The sequence below is a fragment of the Anabrus simplex genome, chromosome 1 (genome assembly GCF_040414725.1).
Source record: "Anabrus simplex isolate iqAnaSimp1 chromosome 1, ASM4041472v1, whole genome shotgun sequence".
In the NCBI taxonomy this organism is placed as follows: domain Eukaryota; kingdom Metazoa; phylum Arthropoda; class Insecta; order Orthoptera; family Tettigoniidae; genus Anabrus; species Anabrus simplex.
The window spans coordinates 513,224,346-513,246,789 of NC_090265.1; the positions used below are offsets into that span (position 1 = coordinate 513,224,346).

At 38.4% G+C, this 22,444-nt stretch overlaps 1 protein-coding gene across 1 annotated transcript in view; it reads right to left on the reverse strand.

The window, feature by feature from the left end:
- LOC136857049 (nucleolar protein 11) overlaps positions 1–22,444 on the reverse strand; it is a 124,046-nt gene that overhangs the window by 90,893 nt on the left and 10,709 nt on the right. The window contains exon 3 of the mRNA XM_067135407.2: positions 14,690–14,908. Within this exon, the coding sequence (XP_066991508.2) occupies positions 14,690–14,908 (219 nt within the window). The remainder of the gene's footprint in view (positions 1–14,689; positions 14,909–22,444) is intronic.

Below are 22,444 nucleotides of genomic sequence, written 5' to 3' on the forward strand. Positions count from 1 at the left end.
TTCACCGACGAGTCGTCGGGTTGTTCGGTCTAGGCGTTGAACACCCGCGGCGCTCCATCCTGCAGCTGGACTTGGTAGTCGGCTCCCGGCTGGTGGACACTGCCGCGCTCGCCGAATTCTGCCATAACTTCCTCACAGGTCAGACAAGGCTGCAGTCTGCGTTGTGCTTCCATATCCTGATCACAAAGTTCAGCGATTGGGTATTCGGTTCCCTCTTCTGACGTTGCTCCAGTCTTGAACTGGGCCCTGATTTTCTCATCGAGTTTTTCCTACTAGGCTCGGTATTCTTCTCGAGTTTTTTTCAATTGGGCCTCGATGTATTTCTCGCATTTTCCAAACTGGTCTTGAATGAAGGAAGTTAACTGTTTAAGCATCACCACGGTCCTCTAGTCGTTCTTCATTTTCGAGTCCAATAGATTCTAAGAGTCCTGTCACGGTCGCCAGTTAACTTATCCACACAGACGCACACAAGATGCTGTCAGTTGGTACAATGCATTTAAGTACATATTCACAAATGAATACACACATAACCTTAATCACCGTATCACAAAACAAAAACACTCCTCTTGTAGAATATCAACAAAGCCGCCATCTTTAAAATGTTGACGACTGAAACCAAATACCACAGAGGTTACACTTTGAAACACAGATAAAACAGTTGACTGCGTACAAGCATGTCACTTCAATATGGAGACTGCATTTACGGCATGTCAAACCAACGACTCTTTTCCAACAACTACCAATGACTAACTTCAGCAACTCACTTGTCGCCGCCAAGATCACCTCCTTATATAGGTAAGAATAAATTACATAATATTAGTTTACAGGTATTTACATTAACGGAACTGATATCAATGTCTATGTACAACATATGTTCCATGACATAACCTTACACATAATACGATCATTCGACTACGTAAATAATAGTAATACTAATACTACATGGATGTAACACTTCACAGCTATACATACAAGAAATAATAATAATAATAATAATAATAATAATAATAATAATAATAATAATAATAATAATAATAATAATAATAATAATAATAATAATAATAATAATAATAATTTGAGCTTGATACTTGTATTAGTTACCCATGGGTGAGAGAATATTGTTTTCAAGTTATACCTGTCATCGTCCATGTGTTTTTACGTCTATGAATATCTTGAAAAACAACGTAACTTTGTCCCAGTTGTTCTTCGAATGTACAACAGCACATTTAAGGAGCAAGCATATACTGAATTCCTTGACTTACAACTGAAAGATTTCCATCCCTAACAACTTTTTAATGCTGTATGACACACTGGATTAGACCAAACCTACAATAAAAATTAAAATCTCAACGAGGTCAATGAAATTAAAAATCCTTTGTACGAATTAACACCTAGATTAATTAATATCGTGAAATCAGATCAAAACAAAATCCCTCAATTATTTAAATCTCCACACTCAAATGCTTCATCCACCATGCCAAAAGTTGAACCCACCCATATCGCTTCTAGAAACTCCCCTCCAGCAATAGCACACACGCCCATAGACCAGCCTATCCCCACTCTCCCTCCATGCCCCGCCCCTCCATTACCGCACCAGTACAACACCAGGAGTAGAAATGTTGATAAGACAGGTGCTGCCGGAACAGACAGGTCCATCTAGTATTAATTGAACAAGTAAGTCATTTTACAGTTAAGAGGTGTTAATTTAATACATTTTATCACAACACATGCTCTAAATTTTGAATTCAATATTACTTTTCTACTTCATTACAGATATTCTTAAGATCCCTCCCAAAGACCAAGCAACACATCAATGGGAACAATATTCATACAAGACTGTATCAAGTGTTTAGGATGTTCCTTCTCAATTAAGCAGCAGCCTAAAACTATGAAACAGCTTAATATTGTACTCTTGTCAATTCCTTGACGTTACATGAGACCCAAAATCAAGACGCTAACAGTTTCATTCACAACGTTCTTGACCAGTCTACCCACAACAATAGTTTTTTTTAAATCTCCACTTGTGCATGACAACACATTTAAATATTAGTTACGTCAAGAACACGAAAATGAAAATCGTGGGTCAAATAAGCCCCAGTTTTAATATCACCCTTTCTCAAGACTTATGATAAAAAAGAAGATCCATTTCATTTTATTTTTGAACATTTTAAGTTAACCAGAATAGAACTGCCAAGTTAAAACACATTTAATTTAAATTTATATTTTTCAATCTTGACCAACCTACAATCAACAATCACTTCAAATCTCCACTTATTGTTGATGACACATCCTGTCAACAGACACGGTACGTCAAGAACATGATATGATATAGGGGTCACATAAACCCCGATATGTAATCCTCTTTACCAAAAAGAAGATCCATTTTAGTTTTGGACATTTTTCATATTAGATAGATTAGGACCAAAAAACTTAACTGTATTAACTTATGTTACCCATCTTAAGAGTTCATTAATGTTTGTATATATTGTATATAATGTACATATTGTATATAGTGTATATATTGGTATGTTTATATTGGTTAAAAAGGTCCCAAACCTTGACCTAAAGGTTGTATACAGGCTGAAGATGCCCAAAATAATGGGTGAAACATGTACCTGACCTAAATAAGTCTACATAAAATCATGTACTGTAGATAATAACCACATTAAACGTGGAAAGTATTGAATAGGTGGTTTTTTATTAAATTATCGTTGATATCTATGCCCAGCACTGGACTTTAATCGTAAATAAACGACGTGACTTCAGCTCAGTTGTTCTTCAATTAGATAACAGCATCTTAAAGGCGCCAGCACATACTAATCTCCTTATCCAGCAACTCAAGGATTCCTATCTTGAACATTTTTTAATGTGCACTCGATTTTTTATGAATCTCTGTCATGGAGTTATTTTTTAACATAGTGCTGCACATCTCTATAATTCTTTTTTTCAATATCTCACATGGTATGTACATTTACGAGTCCTAATGTGTCTTCACACTGTTTAATTTCTTTGGTATTTATGTTTTAAATTTGCCTTAGGCTGATGATGACCTAATATTAGGTCAAAACTAGTCCCTACTCATTTATGTAATTTAAACTCTGTATATTTTGTATTGAAAAGGTAGACCTTAAAAATACATTAGTTTAACTCTATTGTAATCACAGTTCAATACGCATCTATCATAATGAAACTTAATTCATTTGATTGGGTGCAATAGTACAAACCACCGACCGTCACAGCAAGACATTACGCTGAATTTCGACTGCAGTAATCTCTAGAATGTTCTAGTAGGCACCAAGAAGCAATGTAATCATCGATCTGGAAACTTCGAGAGTCCACCTCGCTGATGAATATTGTTCCAGAAAGTGTCTGACAAGCTCGTGTATAGTAATCGAAATTATGAAGATTCAATAAAGTGCTATAAAACTTATAATAGGGTTAAAATTCAGGTCTTTAACAAAGTGTTGAGCCGCATTGTACATCACTGCGCCAGTTAAGTATTTTAAGGCAAACTATTGGCATACAACAAGTGAAGGACCAATTCTAATAGAAAATTTTAGTTTCAGCAAATCTACGAGAGCCCATTTTCATCATGGATCGACCAGGAAGGAATCCCAGGCGAACTTCAAGAAATCTCTGGAATGAATCCATACTATCTGGCTACACTGGACTCATGAGGTATTAAGCCGAGGGTGTGGGAGCCAGCACAATGAACTTGTTCATCTATAATCCACCATAATCCAGAGAGAGAACCAGCAGCTATATCTGTATTCCTGATTCAGGAGATATACATTGAAATAATAAGTACCCTTGTAACATTATCCTTTCTTTCCGTAGATTACTAGTTGGATTGTATTCTTACGTTAAAAAAATGTTGATAATAGTTAGAGAGTAGTAATTTCACAATTTTGGTGATGGTAGAGTAGATATTGATTGATATTTTTCAATTTATTGATTTCTTCAATTATTGCTGTATTGATTCACTGATTAATAACCCACTAGTTGGTGTAGTGATGGTATGAGAGTTAGTGAAGATCTTCAAAATGGATTACTGGGAAATGACGGCAATAATAATAATAATAATAATAATAATAATAATAATAATAATAATAATAATAATAATAATAATAATAATAATAATGAAAGATCTTAATAAAAATCATGACAATAATAATAAAAATTTATCGGTAAACTTTAAAGCAATGATTTAACAGAAGCGTGATAGAGATGATATCTTGAAAATAATTCTGACCTTAAAAAGGGATGGTGATAGTTGTTAGCCAGTAGGCAGTTCATCAAGATGGTTCACTTAGAGATAATAATCATGGAAATAATAATGATAATAATTAGGAAAATGTAATGATGATGTTGAGATATAAATGCGAGTGACAATTGTGTGATGAGTTTTATATGGTATAATTGACAACATGATGACCGCTAGGGTACATGTTAGTCGTGAAAATATTTGTGATTATGGGAATATAATCAGTCATTTAGGGAATAATAATAATAATATACGGCTCAACAACTAGTGTTACATAATGCAGAGATTTAGAACTTAGCACACTGGGGCAAAATGCTGGCAACCAGGAATGAGTTAGCTGGAAAATTTATAATGTCCAATAACGGACCATTTATATTGGTATTATTAGGGTTAAATGTATTTGCGATTTTCCGGAGCCCAAAAATGTGCCCGGTGTGAGAAGATTCCTGGGTATGGTCGGTTTTGACAGTCATTTTATCAAAAAAAATTCTCAGGTTTCAGCCTCTCTTAACCTTCTAAAAACAAAGAATCGCTGTTTTGTCTGGGGAGAAGCCCACACCCGTGCTTTTGATCTGCTGAAGAAAGCACTTCATGAAGCCCCTGTTCTCCACAGTCCTGATTTCTCTAGGGATTTTGTCCTACAGTGCGACTCTAGCAAGGTCGTGGTTTCCGCGGTAATAAATCAATGGGCTGACGGTGGGAAACCGGTTCCTATTACGTATTTCAGCAAGATATTGCACAGAGCTGAATTATGGTATTCTATTTATGAGAAGGAATGTTTGGCAGTAGTTTTGGGTGTTGAGAAATTTCATTCCACTTGGAACACCGTCATTTCTTCATCCACACGGATGATCAGCTTATAAATTCACCATCATGCACATTTGTGGGAAAGAGAATGTCGTGGCAGACTGTTTGTCGTGGATGTTCGACGGATTTAAACCGCCTTACGGAGAGTCCAATGTAAACTGTGACCTGCATGATGGAATCCATATTCTTCAAAACTATCCTTGGTCTTTCACCGATATTTCTGTGCACCAAAAGGAAGACAAAGAGGGTTCTGAATAGATCAAAGGGATCGCCGATGGGTCCGTTTGTGACGGCACATTTTTAATCAAATGTGGATTGTTGCTTCATCGCAACTGCAAGATTATGAGGGACAAAATTTTTGTTCCTGTTAAATTAAGATCCCTGATTCTGCATTACTCTCATGATTTCTACCTAGGCACCCATCTAGGTCAATACAAAACCTTGCAATGAGTTTCGCAGGATTACTCTGGCCTAACCTCAAAAATTATGTCTTAGAGTACGTAAAGGGCTGCGATATCTGCCAGCGGTGTAAGCCTGCACAAAGTTCGCAAATCAGCCTCCATTCTGCTGATGTTGCATCTTATCCTGGTGAAAAATTATTTATTGATTATTTCGGTCCTCTAATGAAATCGAAGAACAATCATGTCGGAATACTTTCTGTTATCGATGCCTTTTCCAAATTTGTATGATTGTTCCCGGTCCGTAAAATAAACTCGAATGCTGCCGTCTCGGCATATTTTTGGAGTTTTTGGGCCTCCCAAGGTTTTAGTTTCCGATAATGGCTCTACTTTCAACTGTAATAAATTCCGTCACCTCTGCTTCCGGTGGGGAATCAAACATGTTTTACTAAGTCCGCATTACCCCAAGTCATCTCACGTATTAAGATTCCACAGAAATCTAAAATCCTGCCTGAGCGCCTTCCACAGCGCTGATCAACGCAGTTGGGATGATAATCTAGAATTTTTTGTTCTATCTTTCAACAACACTGAACATGAATCTCACTGTCATATGCCAGCTGATTTATTTCTAGGGAGAAGTATCGCAGATCCACATAAATAAAAATGAACGTCGAATACCTGTCTAAGTCATCGAGGAACCTGGATGTTAAGACAAAATTGAAAGAAGCCGTCGAACAACTGATCAAAGCCCGCAACCGTGTAGCCATCCAAGGAAGGAAAGCCGTCAGTTTCCAAGCTGGAAATCTGGTCGTCGTGACATCGTTTCCTGTCACTTCAGCAGCGGACCAAATCGCCGCTAAACTTTGCCAGAAATGGTCCAGCCCCAAGAAAATTATTGTATTTCTTGGACCTGTAACAGTTAAGCTAGAGGACATAAAAAGTCAAAGGGTATCCAAATCCAACGTATCTTTACTAAAAAACCTTACTATCAAAGAAACACTTAAAACCTTATACCCCTTTTATTTTATCTTTTTGGTGTTGCAATATTTTTTTTTCTCTTGTCCGTGTAATACTAGAATTCTAAGACTTTCTCTTTTCCAGGAACAATGAACTACTGTATTTCCTTGGATGTAATAAAAAGGAGGAGGAAGATTTAAAAGCGACCTGGTATTGATAATATAAGACGTGGGAAAATGTCAACTTTGCATGAAAATGACATAATGCTATTGAGGAATATCACAATTGTAGGTGACCTAGTATTAAATAACGAAAAGATAAGGACCATTTATGTGCACCTGGTGCATTTGGACACTGTACGGACCGTAATTTGAGTGGACTGTGTCTTTTTTCTCATTTGGTGCAACCAATTATCGTAACTGAGTATAATCTTGTATATTAAAACTTTGTTTAGATATAAGAACTGTAGTTTTAGTCAGTGCGCGCACTTTAGTAATATTTTTGGGGCCTCTTTTTAAAATGTGTCTCCTTGTCTGATCAACAAGTAAAGACACATTTTAAAAAGGGAGAGGTAGTGATAAGATGAGCCATTTTTGATTCATGTGTCAGTTCGGTTTCGTCCTGAACTGGGTGTTTTTCCAAAATGGCTCATTACTGCTTCACATGGGACGATCCCAAAACTTCTGTGATTGTACAAAAGATGGCAGGCTTTGTGTATTCTGTCAGCAATGGTCTAACTTTCCACTGGAATTTATTTTTCTTATCTCCTTGACTTGGGGAACGTATGTCGGGTTTTAATAAGATATAAGATGGACTCCATGCATCTAGGTGCAGCATTTTTAATGTATCGAAACGTTTTTAAACATTTCAAATGGATTTTCTACTACCATTCACCTCCTTTCATTGAACGTTGATATTACTTCAGATAACGATATCGTTTAACACCTTATTCTTTATGTTGTAATGGTTCTTGATATCCCTTGTTTACCCCATAGTATGAATAAAACATGATTCTCTGTGCTTGGTGTGGTATCTTGATATCCCTTGTTTACCCCATAGTATGAATAAAACATGATTCTCTGTGCTTGGTGTGGTTATGTTTATTCTCAATGTTAAGGTCCTCAAATTACTACGTGCATATATTCTTTTTGCGTCTACCTCCCATCTACTCTGTACGGCTATTTGTGCTACCACGAGGCTTCACTCGCTGTGTACGAATTGCAATTGTAAATGTAAATTCAAGAAGGAATATCTTTGTTTGAATTTTATTTTATTCTTGTTTTTAATTTTATTTCTGTAACTGATTGTTGGTGCATTTTCCTTTCGGGCTTTGTACCTATCTTAGCCTCTTGCATCGTTTCCGGCCGACATGCTTTTTTTTTCTTTCTTTCATGTAAGCACTGCGCAATTCTTTTGGCCCTTGCCATTATTTTATTTTTTGTGGTTTGTGTTCGTCCTCCTTTTTAATCTATTCCGGGAGTTCTACGAATAATTATTTCCTTTTGTCTGCTCTTTGATGTGCAGGAGTATAGTTTTTTGGGGGACGGATTGTTGTGAGCTGAGAAAAAAGAGAGGTGTGATAAACGGGAGTGGAGATAAATTGAGTTGGAGAAATTAATTACTGTTGGAAAGTTAGACCACCTTTTAATGAACTGTGTGGATTGCATCATGTTTGTGGTAGGGATAATCCGAATGCAATCGCATGCTGATAAGTGGTTCATACGATTGTAATATAATGTGATTCTGAATGACAGTATGCCATCGCAGAGACACTGTTGCTACAGCTCTGTAAAGGGGCGATTATGTATGTATATTTTCATATCGATTATCTTTCCCTGTTTTTTAAAATCAATTTCCTTTCTCCTAATTTTCATTTTATTAATTCAATAAATGTTTCCTTCTTATTTGTTGAATTTTGTTGTATTTTGGTTTTTAAAACTAGTCTCTTGGTATTATTCTGCCAGGAGGCTCATCTCCAGCTCAAGGCTTGTAGCCTTTCCCAGTCGCGATCCAGGCCTCAGCTTTTAGCTTATGTTATATTATGCACGGTGATTAGACTCTGTGCATGCGGGATGTGGCTCAGAGTTCCATTCATGATGGGGGAGGATAAGGCTCATCTTGAATGGACAAGCAGTAACCACCGTGCACTTTGCGGACATAAGGAGAAGTTTTCAGAATATCCAAATATTCAACTGCAAAAATACAGTTTGGATATGCGGTCATGAGTGAAATGCGTCAGTTGAAAGCTATAGAAAAAGCAAGAAAGTTAAAAATTATGGGCTGTAAGGTAGTTGTGTATGGTCACGCGTCTCTGAATGAAAAACTTCAGTTTCCATAGCAAAACTAGAACTGCACAATGTTTCCCTGCCAATTATAAAGAAAATACAGTATTGTGAATTTCTAGAGTTGTTACCGGTTTGTACCAGTGAAATTACATTTAATTCGCAAATTTCTCATGCAAATCAAACATATTTGTCCTCTAGCAAGAAGAAGAAGTCCCCTATAGCAAGTGCGACATACAGTGAGAACCCCTGTGGCAACCCTATGGTAACGACAGTTTCCTTTATGCCACTCAAAAATTTCTATATTAAACTGTAATAAACATTGGTTACAACGAGAACACTTTCACTGTTTCTAGCATTACGACGAATGATTTAGCACACATTATTTTTCCGCCATTGATATTTATACACTACAGCATTTATACTGAATACATAGGTTCAATCAATACCAGTCGACCCACGACTCCAAACATGCAAGTTAGAACGAAAGGGAAGAACACATTTTCGCAATAAGTGCATATATAACGTGGCCAACAGCAGTTGTTAATTCGTTAAAAACAAAGGCTGAAGTAAACGATTGCTTAATTTTATTACTAGGTACTGAAATGAAGTAAGAATGCGATAAAACAATCATTATTTGGGGATGTTAGGTCACGTAATATTAATAATCAGCTGACGCGTTTTGATCCTGCAACCAGGATCGTCTTCAGAACAGTAACAAAGCATATAAAGCAACTGTCACTCCATAGTAACCAGTCACAAGAGAGAGAGACCCTGTTAGAAATATAGTTCATTTCAGGGCCTCCAGAGTCATGAAGAAAGATGTTGACGAGTTAACTGTGGGTAGCTATGATGTACTCAGTATATAGCTGTCACCTTTGTTAAAATTATTTGGGCGTTTAGCAATTTCTATCACCTCACGAATGATTCTAGAAATAAAATGACCGGGCGTGTTGGCCGTGCGCGTAGAGGCGCGCGGCTGTGAGCTTGCATCCGGGAGATAGTAGGTTCGAATCCCACTATCGGCAGCCCTGAAAATGGTTTTCCGTGGTTTCCCATTTTCACACCAGGCAAATGCTGGGGCTGTACCTTAATTAAGGCCACGGCCGCTTCCTTCCAAGTCCTAGGCCTTTCCTATCCCATCGTCGCCATAAGACCTATCTGTGTCGGTGCGACGTAAAGCCCCTAGCAAAAAAAAAAAAAAAAAAAAAAAAAAAAAAAGAAATAAAATGTTTCTCCCTATAAATGACAGAAGTTGCATCAAAAATTATTTGATGGTCATTATGCATGGCATGTTTTCTGGCTGGCAAAGACGTAAGTGCCTGCGATGTTCCTTAACCCTAGTGAAATGTCTGGCCACCATAAACCGATCCTCAAGAGCAAGAAATCATTATATATTCCAGCACAGTTTAAACCAATAGGATCTTTGACAGATCGCAAGCTATTGCCTATGATGATATTAGGTTTTAAAATGATCTTCATATTAAGCTTTCTGAGAATATTGCCAATCCTATCCATGACAGACTGTACGTATGGCAAGGAGGTCAGACCCAAAGGACGAGAATGATGTGACAATCTGTCTTTTGGCTTAGGATGTAGCACTTCGTCAATCTGTTTCCTTGAGTAGCCATTGCTCAGAAATGTTCTGGTTAGAAACTCAAGTTCACCGTTTAATGTATGCTCCTCACACACCTTCCTTGCTCGACTGATAAGGGTGTTAAACACAGCACGCTTTTGGCAAGGATGGTGATGAGATTACCCATGAAGATGTCTATTAGTATGGGTGGGTTTACAGTAAACCGAATGATCTAAAGTTCCATCTGATTTCCTAGAAACCAAAACATCCAAGAACGGCAAACATCCTCCACGTTCAGTCTCCATGGTAAATTTAATGTTGAATGTTTGCTATTCAAGTGATCCAAAAATATGGATAATTCGTGTTCACCATGGGACCAGATAACAAATGTGTCATCAACATATCTCAACCAGATGGAAGGCTTGAGCGTGCAAGACTGGAGATAACACTCTTCAAAATCTTACATATAGAAATTAGCGATAATTGGTGCCAATGGCAATCCAATGGCAACATGATCCATTTGTTCATATACAGTACCATGAAAACTGAAATATGCGGTGGTGAGGACAAGGTGAAACAGATTAACAATGTCACCAGGAAAGATTTTATCCAATAGAGACAAGGTGTCCATGATTGGAACCCTAGTGAACAGAGACACAATATCAAAATTGACTAGAATATCACCAGGAGAGACAAGCAAATTGGATAAAATGCCAACAAACTGCAATGAATTCCTGATGGATGCCCTATTACCTATGTTCAGTTTGAGAAGTTCTCCACGTTGTATGTAGGGGAACCTATAATGTTGACAATAGGTCTAAGGGGAACTCTGTCTTTATGGATCTTAGGAAGGCCATAAAGTCGGGGAACTGTAGAAGCCTGCATTCGCGTACCACGAGAATCATCACTCGGAATCAAGCTAGCTTGGGTGCTGTTTTCCTAGCAATAGCATTGGTAGGATCATTCTTTAGCACACTAGTGATGGGACATTCGATTCATTTTACTGAATTGATTCATTTGATTCCGTTCACGTTACTGAATCGATACAGTGATCCGATTCACGGCACATTAGAGTCACCGCTCCTACTGCATCTGTGCAGTATGTAATGGTAAGACAGCAGCAACAGCATTCATTGTTCGCTGCTGCCATCTGGTCTTCATACTATGAACGCCTTTCTTAGAAAAAAATGCTAGTCACTCTAATACATCGAAGGTTTCCGGCGACGCAGGATGGGAAAGGTCCTGGATTAGGAAGGTAGCAGCCATGGCGTTAATTGAGGTACAGTCCCAGGATTTCCTGGTGAAAAAAATGGGGAAATTACGGAAAACCATCTCAACGGCTGCCGACGGTGGGATTCGAACCCACCATCCCCCAAATGCAAGCGCATAGCTACACGATACTAACCGCACGTCCAACTCGCTAAGTCATTTTTGAAAATATGTACTGTATTTTTCTATCAGCAGAGGATTTTTTAAAATCGTCATATTTAGTATAGGCTACCCGAGATGTACAGTAGCCGACTGGTTTTCTGATTCAACATACTGTTGGTTAAGTTACTGCATCAGTCGGCTTACTTACTGCCCACATATTATTGAAGTCTTGTGCAACAATGTGACATACGAACTGAGACAATACTGAGCCGTTCTTCCCAATATAAAACAGGTACTGTACTTTTGAGTGGTCATGAGCATGACTCATAGTCACAGGGCAGGCTAGAGTCGAGTTTAGTTAATTGTCAAATGTCAACTAAGTTATAATACTGTATTAAGATTCATTAAACTAATAAACAGTATAACTTAATAGCCTATCTACTTACTAGCTACTTTAGAATTATGTTTTGACTACCTTTTTAACACTGAAAATAAATCCATCTATTATTTTTTTCTATTGGGTTTACGTCGCACCGACACAGGTGGGTCTTATGGCGACGATGGGACAGGAAAGGGCTAGGACTGGGAAGGAAGCGGCCGTGGCCTTAATTAAGGTACAGCCCCAGCATTTTCCTGGTGTGAAAATGGGAAACCACGGAAAACCATCTTCAGGGCTGCCGATTGTGGGGTTTGAACCCACGATCTCTCGAATACTGGATACTGGCCGCACTTAAGCGACTGCAGCTATGAAGCTCGGTCATCTATTATTTAAACCTCCCTGTAAGAAGAGGACAGTGAATGCAAGTGGGTATTATTTTCAAATGAGCTGAGCTTGGGAGTCCATTTAGCGTACGATTTTTTCAGTGTACCATGACTCTGTATGTATTGCTTCAGAGGAAGCCCAGCTCTCCGCCAGTGTCCACTGTCCAGTGTGCCGATAAGGAGCCGTGTGTATCTTGTGTCTCACTGAGCCGTGCTCGTTCGCGATTCTTCAGGTGTGCGATGGCTCACTGTATGTCTCACTGCAGCGGAAGCTCAGCTCTCCACCACCCGCCAGTGTCCAGGGAGCCGATAAGGAGCCGTGTGTATCTTGTGTCTCACTGAGCCACGCTCGTTCACGATTCTTTCGATGTGCCATGATTCACTGTCTCGCTGCAGCGGAACTTCGGCTCCCCGTCAACGTCCAGTGAGTGCGCCACTCAGCACTGTCCGCTGGGAGTAAGCTGAATCGTGTGCCGTGAGCTCGCCGTTCCTGTGAATCGATTCTCTCGGACACTTGAATGAATTGATACACTGCTTTGAATCATGCATTCAGTAGCCAACACTATAGCACACTATAGGTGGGATCACTGACAAGTTCCTCAATCTTGCTATTATAGTCAACGGTGTTCTAATCACAGCAACATTGCTTTTATTAGCTTTCAACACCAAGTCTTTGTTCATTTTCAGTTGTTTAAGAGCATATGCATCAGCTGATTATTAATATTACACGACCTAATATCCCCAAATAATAATAATTATTATGTCATTTAGTGGTCGTCAAAGTCTTTGTATTAAGATAAGAATGTGATACTTCTCAAGATATGACAGTGTGCACCTCTGATTTCAGACGATAGATTATATAGTGTCTCATCTGTTTGAATTTCAGAAAAGCTGTTCCCATGAAAATTTTTAGCAAAAAGGCGATCACTACTCTACGGGGGCCTGAAGTGTGTTTTCATGACAAATGCTCGCTGAAGTTAGGTTAAAGTGACGCTGTTTGAGTAATAAAAATGAAATGTTTGCCACAGAAACCTCATGAGTGATTTTAATTTTTAAGAACAAAATAGAACATGGCGTGTTTACATAGTATTAGAATTAGAAAATGACTAACAATTCATCTGCGAAAACATTCGAGAAGTTTTTTAAACTGATTATCATTTCATACCAATTTTTAATGCCTTTTTTTGTAATTTTTCCAACTTTAATAAAAAAATAGGGTATCATGACAATCTACTATAGTGAATAAATTTTTCGCCATTATGAATTCTTGCTATAATAGACTTCTACTATATTATTATTTAACAAAGCTATACGCAGTAATTTTAAACCCTTTCTAAAATTAGGGTGAGGGGATTAATCAATGACTGGGATTATTTGCATATTATGTATTCTGCCAATTTGAAGAATTAATACTGAAAACAGCTTTTTCCTCTTCTGACTGAACAAGAAAGGTCACTCAGATATTTCCAGCAAGGTGGGGCTATAGCACATACTCAGTGAATGCAGTGCATGATGTTTATGGGGACAGAATAATTAGTGCAGGTTTTTGGTCAGCTTGCTTTCCTGATTTAACTCCTTGTGACTTCTATTTACGGAATATAAACTTCTGGTTCCATCTATTCAATGCTTCAGTAGACCATTTAAACAGTCATTAAATCTAATGAAGTACTGAATTGGTGGAACCAGTTTAAATAGGAATGATTTAACAAAGTACTGAATAGGCAGAACTGGAAGTTTATAGTCTATTAAGGAATAAAGTTGTTTATATTAGAGTCAATACAGAACCCAAAGATGAAATTTATCTATTGTAATTCTATTTATGGGGTAGTTTGAGAGATAGTGTATAGATGTAACCCCTGTGTTATAGCAGAACTGAAAAATATAATTTGCACCAAAATGATGAAGATACATGTGGCTGAATTATAGAGAGTGAACAGGAATACCATCACATGCAACAATGCTTGTCTACAGTTTGGGGTAGATCATTTTCAACTGTTACTGTAATGGCACATGTTTTATTGTTTTTTTTTATCTGGTGTTCAATCTGATTATCCATTCATCAAAAATGAAGGGTTTTCTATGGCCATATGGGACTGGTGTGATGACAACCACACTCTTGTTAACTAATACAAGGCATGCAGGAAAGACAGCAGTGCTGGCGGGACTCAACCTATACTTGCAACAAATAAGTGTTCAACATTACTATCAATATGAATCTCATTTATTGTAAGTTATCTTTAAAAAAAAGTGTATGTCATCAAGATCTACTTACCTTGGCATCTCGAGTGACAAAGGTGATGAACTTGCGACCCATGTTAGACACACAGTAGTAATCAGTGATAGTTTCATCTCGTTGCAGAATAGGTCCACTAATAGCTTCCTTTCGAGATTCAACTGCTGCAGCCAGGAGAGCCACACAGCCATTACGAAACAACACAACTGCAGGATCTCCATCTGACTGAGGTATGATGCAATGGATTCCTTCTTCAAACTGTAACAAGAGATTAGTATTATTTTCAAACATAACATAGATATGAGTGTAGTGGATACACACTGAAACAACCAAAAATTACAGATACAGAGGTAATTTCATATCATAACAAACATAGTATACAATATCTTCGAAACATGTGGGAACACAGTAAGTCCAGTATATACAGTGCATTTGTAAACCTGTGTCACACTCTACTGAAGGCTACCAGTTACAAGTTAACAATGCGTGAAACAGTACATAGGCTGTGCTTTAATAATGACGCAAGTAAAGTTGAACAAACATGAAAACTGCAGTTCTCCACAGCAGAAATTCACATTATCATGCGAAGCTACGAGAAGTGATGGGTGATAGTACTTTGCTGCCATATCAAACTGTTGAGGCCTTCAAACACAGACGTGGAGTAACTGCCAAACTGTCAGAGCATGGACGTTCCCCTCCTTAAAACTTAATTTGTAACTAACTACCGTTCTGTGTACGGATTTATCAGCAAGGATTGAAGTGGTTAAATTAAGGTGGCCCACAAGTACATGTACAGTACGTCTTACAGCATCCTCTCTTTATGACCTTCTCATCGGGTACATGGATATATAGGTTATGCCCCTCGACACTCGAGAGCACGCCGTGTAAAACAGGCTGCGTGAATGAAGCACTGGTTCTTTCGATAATGACACAAAATGAGATGTGAATTATAAACCCACTAAATATGAATCCTAAACCTAAACAATACTAAAAAGATAGAATCAAAGAATATATTATATTGATAACAATAATGAAAATGACGAAAATGAATAAACTACAGCCCACAGCAGTCCTCAAATAGGGATAAGCATGTTCAGCACTCTGTTACAATACTGTAGCCTCCAAACGCTTTCCATAGAATGGCACCCTCATTCTTCAGCTGGTCTGTTAACGAATGAATGATGCCTTACGTACAAAATGAATAGCCTAATTATTAGCGACTTGAGTACAGCACAAACAAACGAAAGTTGAATTTTCTCGAAAATCATTAGAGTTAAGAAAATGCAGATGATGTTTATCTGTTATTTTGGTTATTTCACCATGGACTACAGCTTAAAATACAAAAAAGCTGAATTCTCTAAAACTGTTAGTTGTGAAGAAAATTCATGAGATGTTTCGCTTAGCCCTGTAAAATCCCCTACTAGTTTGAAACAGTGAAATATATCAAAAGCAAAAGTACCCCTTGCGTGACACGGAATTTCAAGCTATAATCTTAACAAATTTCAGCTCAATCAATCCAGTAGGTTTCAAACCTACTCAGAACAAACAAACAAACAGACAAACAAACAAACAAACAAACAAACAAACAAACAAACAAACACCAGCTCATTTTTATTAGTAGTATACAGATTTAATGTGCTGATGATAATGCAACACTTACCCATACACCTGAGAAGCTTCAAACATTCATCAACTGTTTTAAGGAAGCTTATGAACGATTTGGTCTGACCATTAACACCCAAAAGACTAAAGTACTTGCACAGCTGGCACCAGGTGGTACCGTCCCTGAGCTAAATGTTACCGTAGCAGGGTCACCTCTTGAACAGGTAAACCAATTCACCTACCTTGGTAGTATTTTAACTACATACTGCAACTCAGAAAAGAATGTGGAAAATAGAATACGCTCTGCCCATGCAGCTTACGACCACCACTCCCACTGAGTTTTCTTGAATAAGGATCTCAAAATATATACCAAACTCATGGTGTACCGAGCTATAGTCATAACAACATTACTATATGGATGTGAAACCTGGACACTTCATCGCCGTGACATACAGAAACTGGAACGCTTCCATCGGCAGAAACTTAGATCCATCATGAACATCAAATAGGATGACTACATAAACAATGTGGCAGTTCTTGATAAGGCGCATATGGACAGCATAGAAACCTTCATCTTCACTCATTGGCTTAGATGGGTTGGTCATGTCCAGCATACGAATGATAGCAGACTGCCTAAACAACTTCTCTACGGTGAGACTGGTCATGGCAAAAGGTCTCAAGGTGCTCCTTTGAAACGTTATAAAGACCAGCTTAAGAAGACTCTGAATAGCACAAACATAAATGCTAATACCTGGGCAACAACTGCACAAAACTGCGTTCTTTGGCACATAGCTACTGCCTCACTGTTTGAGCAGGCACGTCGCAGACAAGAAAGTGAAACCCAAGAAAAGCGGAAACTACGTCAGATCCAACCGCATCCTCCGCCCACCTTTAGACGCAACCTGTGTGGCCACATGTTTTCTGCAAAGACTGGCTTGATCATTCATCAGCGACATCTCCTTAGAGCCAACAGACTTTAAGAAGAATTGCAAGAGAAAAACGTATTCTCAGGAACGAGTAGCAGCCGCCGATGATGACGATAGATTTAAACTATTCAATAAATTTAATTTTAAAAAAACTACCATTAGGAAATATGGGTTTTTGGAAAAATTAATTAGGACATTTGAATTTTAGGGAAAATTTGTAAATGGTATAACAGCAGCCGAGTCATCACAAATGTTAAGCGGCCATATTGAAGTTCTAATTCACGAACCACATAGCTCGGTGTCATCAGCTAATGTCATGCTGATGATGTTATAAGACCATTAGATTATGCATGTTGTTTGTTTCTTCAACAAGAGAAAGGCAGTGCTCGCTGACAACTGACGCTAAAATGGTAGCAAGAGGGAATCTGTTGAAAACAACCTGGGTTGCTCCTGCCAACAGAAACAGTATTGCTGAACTACTGCAGGATAACACTTGGCAAACTGCATGCATGAGTTATTTTGGTGATATCATCAGAAGTACAATTCTCTTTGCAGAGATAACCACACACCAAGTGTCTTCTATACAATCTAAAATTCTCGATACTTAATTGAGATTTACTGGATTTCTGATCTGTTGCACTCTAAATTATGCTATTTAATTATTATTTAGGTATTATGTAGGTATCTGGAGAGTGATGCTTGTAATAAAATCTTCAGCCTGGGTGCACCAAACATAGGCCTGGATTCTGTTATATTGCTATTCCAAAGTATTTAAGAACCTTAAAAGAATCTGTTGTCTTTATTGTTGAAATTATCTATACCTAGTTACATTACAAACTACTTTCCCACATTTTTTTAATGTGTCTGTTGGTTTAGACTGTTTTCCAACACAGACATCTCTCCAGTACTACTCCAAATTTTCAAGGGAAGAGGCTCACTGCAGAAATAGCTAGCGTAAGTGCCATGTGCCTACAAGGCAGCTGGTTGGTCAAATCGTTGCTGCAAAATTAGGGCTGAATTTGGCGTTTGCTCTGCTTTGTAGTAAAGACAAGAGACAGGCACTCACAGAAATAGGGTAAGTTGTGGACATCCGACAGAAATATCTGGTGCTGAAGATAAATACACTTTGATCTTAAGCAAGAGTGACAGGAAGCTTACAACTCGGGACATCTGCGCTACTAGAGAACAACCAGTTTCAATATCAATCAATCAATACTGATCTGCATTTAGGGCAGTCGCCCAGGTGGCAGATTCCCTATTTGTTGCTGTCCTAGCCTTTTCCGAAATGATTTCAAAGAAATTGGAAATTTATTGAACATCTCCCTTGGTAAGTTATTCCAATCCCTAACTCCCCTTCCTATAAACGAATATTTGCCCCAGTTTGTCCTCTTGAATTCCAACTTTATCTTCATATTGTGATCTTTCCTACTTTTATAAACGCCATTCAAACTTATTCGTCTACTAATGTTATTCCACGCCATCTCTCCGCTGACAGCTCGGAATATACCACTTAGTCGAGCAGCTCTTCTTCTTTCTCTCAATTCTTCCCAACCCAAACATTGCAACATTTTTGTAACGCTACTCTTTTGTTGGAAATCACTCAGAACAAATTGAGCTGCTTTTCTTTGGATTTTTTCCAGTTCTTGAATCAGGTAATCCTGGTGAGGGTCCCATACACTGGAACCATACTCTAGTTGGGGTCTCACCAGAGACTTATATGCCCTCTCCTTTACATCCTTACTACAACCCCTAAACACCCTCATAATCATGTGTAGAGATCGGTACCCTTTATTTACAATCCCATTTATGTGATTACCCCAATGAAGATCTTTCCTTATATTAACACCTAGATACTTACAATGATCCCCAAAAGGAACTTTCACCCCATCAACGCAGTAATTAAAACTGAGAGGACTTTTCCTATTTGTGAAACTCACAACCTGACTTTTAACCCCGTTTATCAACATACCATTGCCTGCTGTCCATCTCACAACATTTTCGAGGTCACGTTGCAGTTGCTCACAATCTTGTAACTTATTTATCACTCTATAGAGAATAACATCATCCGCAAAAAGCCTTACCTCCGATTCTACTCCTTTACTCATATCATTTATATATATAAGAAAACATAAAGGTCCGATAACACTGCCCTGAGGAACTCCCCTCTCAACTATTACAGGGTCAGACAAAACTTCACCTACTCTAACTCTCTGAGATCTATTTTCTAGAAATATAGCAACCCATTCAGTCACTCTTTTGTCTAGTCCAATTGCACTCATTTTTGCCAGTAGTCTCCCATGATCCACCCTATCAAATGCTTTAGACAGGTCAATCGCGATACAGTCCATTTGACCTCCAGAATCCAAGATATCTGCTATATCTTGCTGGAATCCTACAAGTTGAGCTTTAGTGGAATAATCTTTCCTAAAACCGAATTGCCTTCTATCGAACCAGTTATTAATTTCACAAACATGTCTAATATAATCAGAAAGAATGCCTTCCCAAAGCTTACATACGCATGTCAAACTTACTGGCCTGTAATTTTCAGCTTTATGTCTATCACCCTTTCCTTTATACACAGGGGCTAGTATAGCAACTCTCCATTCATCTGGTATAGCTCCTCAGACCAAACAATAATCAAATAAGTACTTCAGATATGGTAGTATATCCCAACCCATTGTCTTTAGTATATCCCCAGAAATCTGATCAATTCCAGCTGCTTTTCTAGTTTTCAACTTTTGTATCTTATTGTAAATGTCATTGTTATCATATGTAAATTTTATTACTTCTTTGGCCTTAGTCTCCTCCTCTATCTCGACATTATCCTTGAAACCAACAATCTTTACATACTGCTGACTGAATACTTCTGCCTTTTGATGATCTTCACATACACACTCCCCTTGTTCATTAATTATTCCTGGAATGTCCTTCTTGGAACCTGTTTCTGCCTTAAAATACCTATACATACCCTTCCATTTTTCACATTTTTTTTTTTTTTTTTTTTTTTTTTTTTTTTTTTTGCTAGGGGCTTTACGTCGCACCGACACACATAGGTCTTATGGCGACGATGGGATAGGAAAGGCCTAGGAGTTGGAAGGAAGCGGCCATGGCCTTAATTAAGGTACAGCCCATGCATTTGCCTGGTGTGAAAATGGGAAACCACGGAAAACCATTTTCAGGGCTGCCGATAGTGGGATTCGAACCTACTATCTCCCGGATGCAAGCTCACAGCCGAGCGCCTCTACGCGCACGGCCAACTCGCCCGGTCACTAAAATTTGTATGACTGCCAATTATGCTTGCCATCATGTTATCCTTAGCTGCCTTCTTTGCTAGATTCAATTTTCTAGTAAGTTCCTTCAATTTCTCCTTACTTCCACAGCCATTTCTAACTCTATTTCCTTCCAGTCTGCACCTCCTTCTTAGTCTCTTTATTTCTCTATTATAATAAGGTGGGTCTTTACCATTCCTTACCACCCTTAAAGGTACAAACCTGTTTTCGCATTCCTCAACAATTTCTTTAAACCCATCCCAGAGTCTGTTTACATTTTTATTTACCGTTTTCCACCGATCATAGTTACTTTTTAGAAACTGCCTCATGCCTGCTTTATCAGCCATATGGTACTGCCCAACAGTCCTACTTTTAAGACCTTCCTTTCTATCACATTTATTTTCACTACCACAAAAACAGCTTCATGATCACTAATACCATCTATTACTTCAGTTTCCCTATAGAGCTCATCTGGTTTTATCAGCACCACATCCAGGATATTTTTCCCTCTGGTTGGTTCCATCACTTTCTGAATCAGCTGTCCTTCCCATATTAACTTATTTGCCATTTGTTGGTCATGCTTCCTGTCGTTCGCATTTCCTTCCCAATTTACATCTGGCAAATTCAGATCTCCCACTACAATCACACTTCTTTCCATGTCGTTTCCCACATAGCTGACTATCCTATCAAATAATTCCGAATCCGCATCAGTGCTACCCTTTCCCAATCTGTACACTCCAAATATATCAAGTTGCCTGTTATCTTTAGAAATGAACCTTACACCTAGAATTTCATATGTCTCATCTTTAACTTTTTCGTAGCTTACAAATTCTTCTTTCACCAGAATGAACACTCCCCCTCCCACCATTCCTATCCTATCTCTACGATACACACTCCAGTACCGTGAGAAAATTTCTGCATCCATTATATCATTTCTCAGCCATGATTCAACTCCTATTACAATATCTGGTAAATATATATCTATTAAATTACTTAATTCTATTCCTTTCTTTACAATACTTCTACAGTTCAACACTAACAATTTTATGTCATCCCTACTTGATTTCCAGTTCCCTGTTCCTTTATCACCGCTCCCTAGGCCATCCCGTTTCACTGAATGTACCTCCCTATTACCCTTCCAAACAAATTTCCTAACTTATATGTACCACTGCGGTTTAAATGAAGGCCATCTGAGCGCAGATCCCTATCTCCTACCCACCCATTAGGATCTAGAAATTTCACTCCCAGTTTCCCACATACCCACTCCATAGTCTCATTTAAATTCCCAATCACCCTCCAGTCAGTATCCCTCCTACACAGTATTCCACTAATAACAATCTCCGCTTTCTTAAACTTCACCCGTGCTGCATTTACCAGATCCCACACATCTCCAACTATGTTGGTACTTATATCAGCTTGCCTTACGTTGTTGGTACCAACGTGAAACACTACCACCTTCTCCTTCGCCTCCTCCCTCTCTTCTACTTTCCTCAATATCTGCCTCAACCTAATTCCTGGATAACATTCTACCCTGGTTCCTTTTCCTCCACATACTTTCCCCACGTGCCAACTGTGAAATATCATTCATGTGATGTTGGGTTGCGTAGATGTTACCTGCAAAAAAGGGACTCTTTAAACACACAGACATGAATATCAGAGACTTCAATGGGCTAGACCAAGGGAAGTAGAATAAACTACAGGTCAGAGCCATTCATGGATGCATAGTTGGTGGTGCCATCTGAGCAGAGTTTCGCCATGACATCACAGCGAGGACTCTCAGATATAGTGAGCCTTTAAGTTACCGCAGATTTTATGTTGCTGTTCATTAACACCAAGAGTTTTATGATATTTGTTTCAGTTGTTTGGTCCTATCTGTGTTCAGTGCTGTTGTGAAGTCACTGATCATTATGCTGTTATACTCTTGTGCCGTGATCGGTTTTGTTTTCGATGATGAGTATTGGTATGGTTAGTCATAATAACTGTGCCATTTCGTCCTG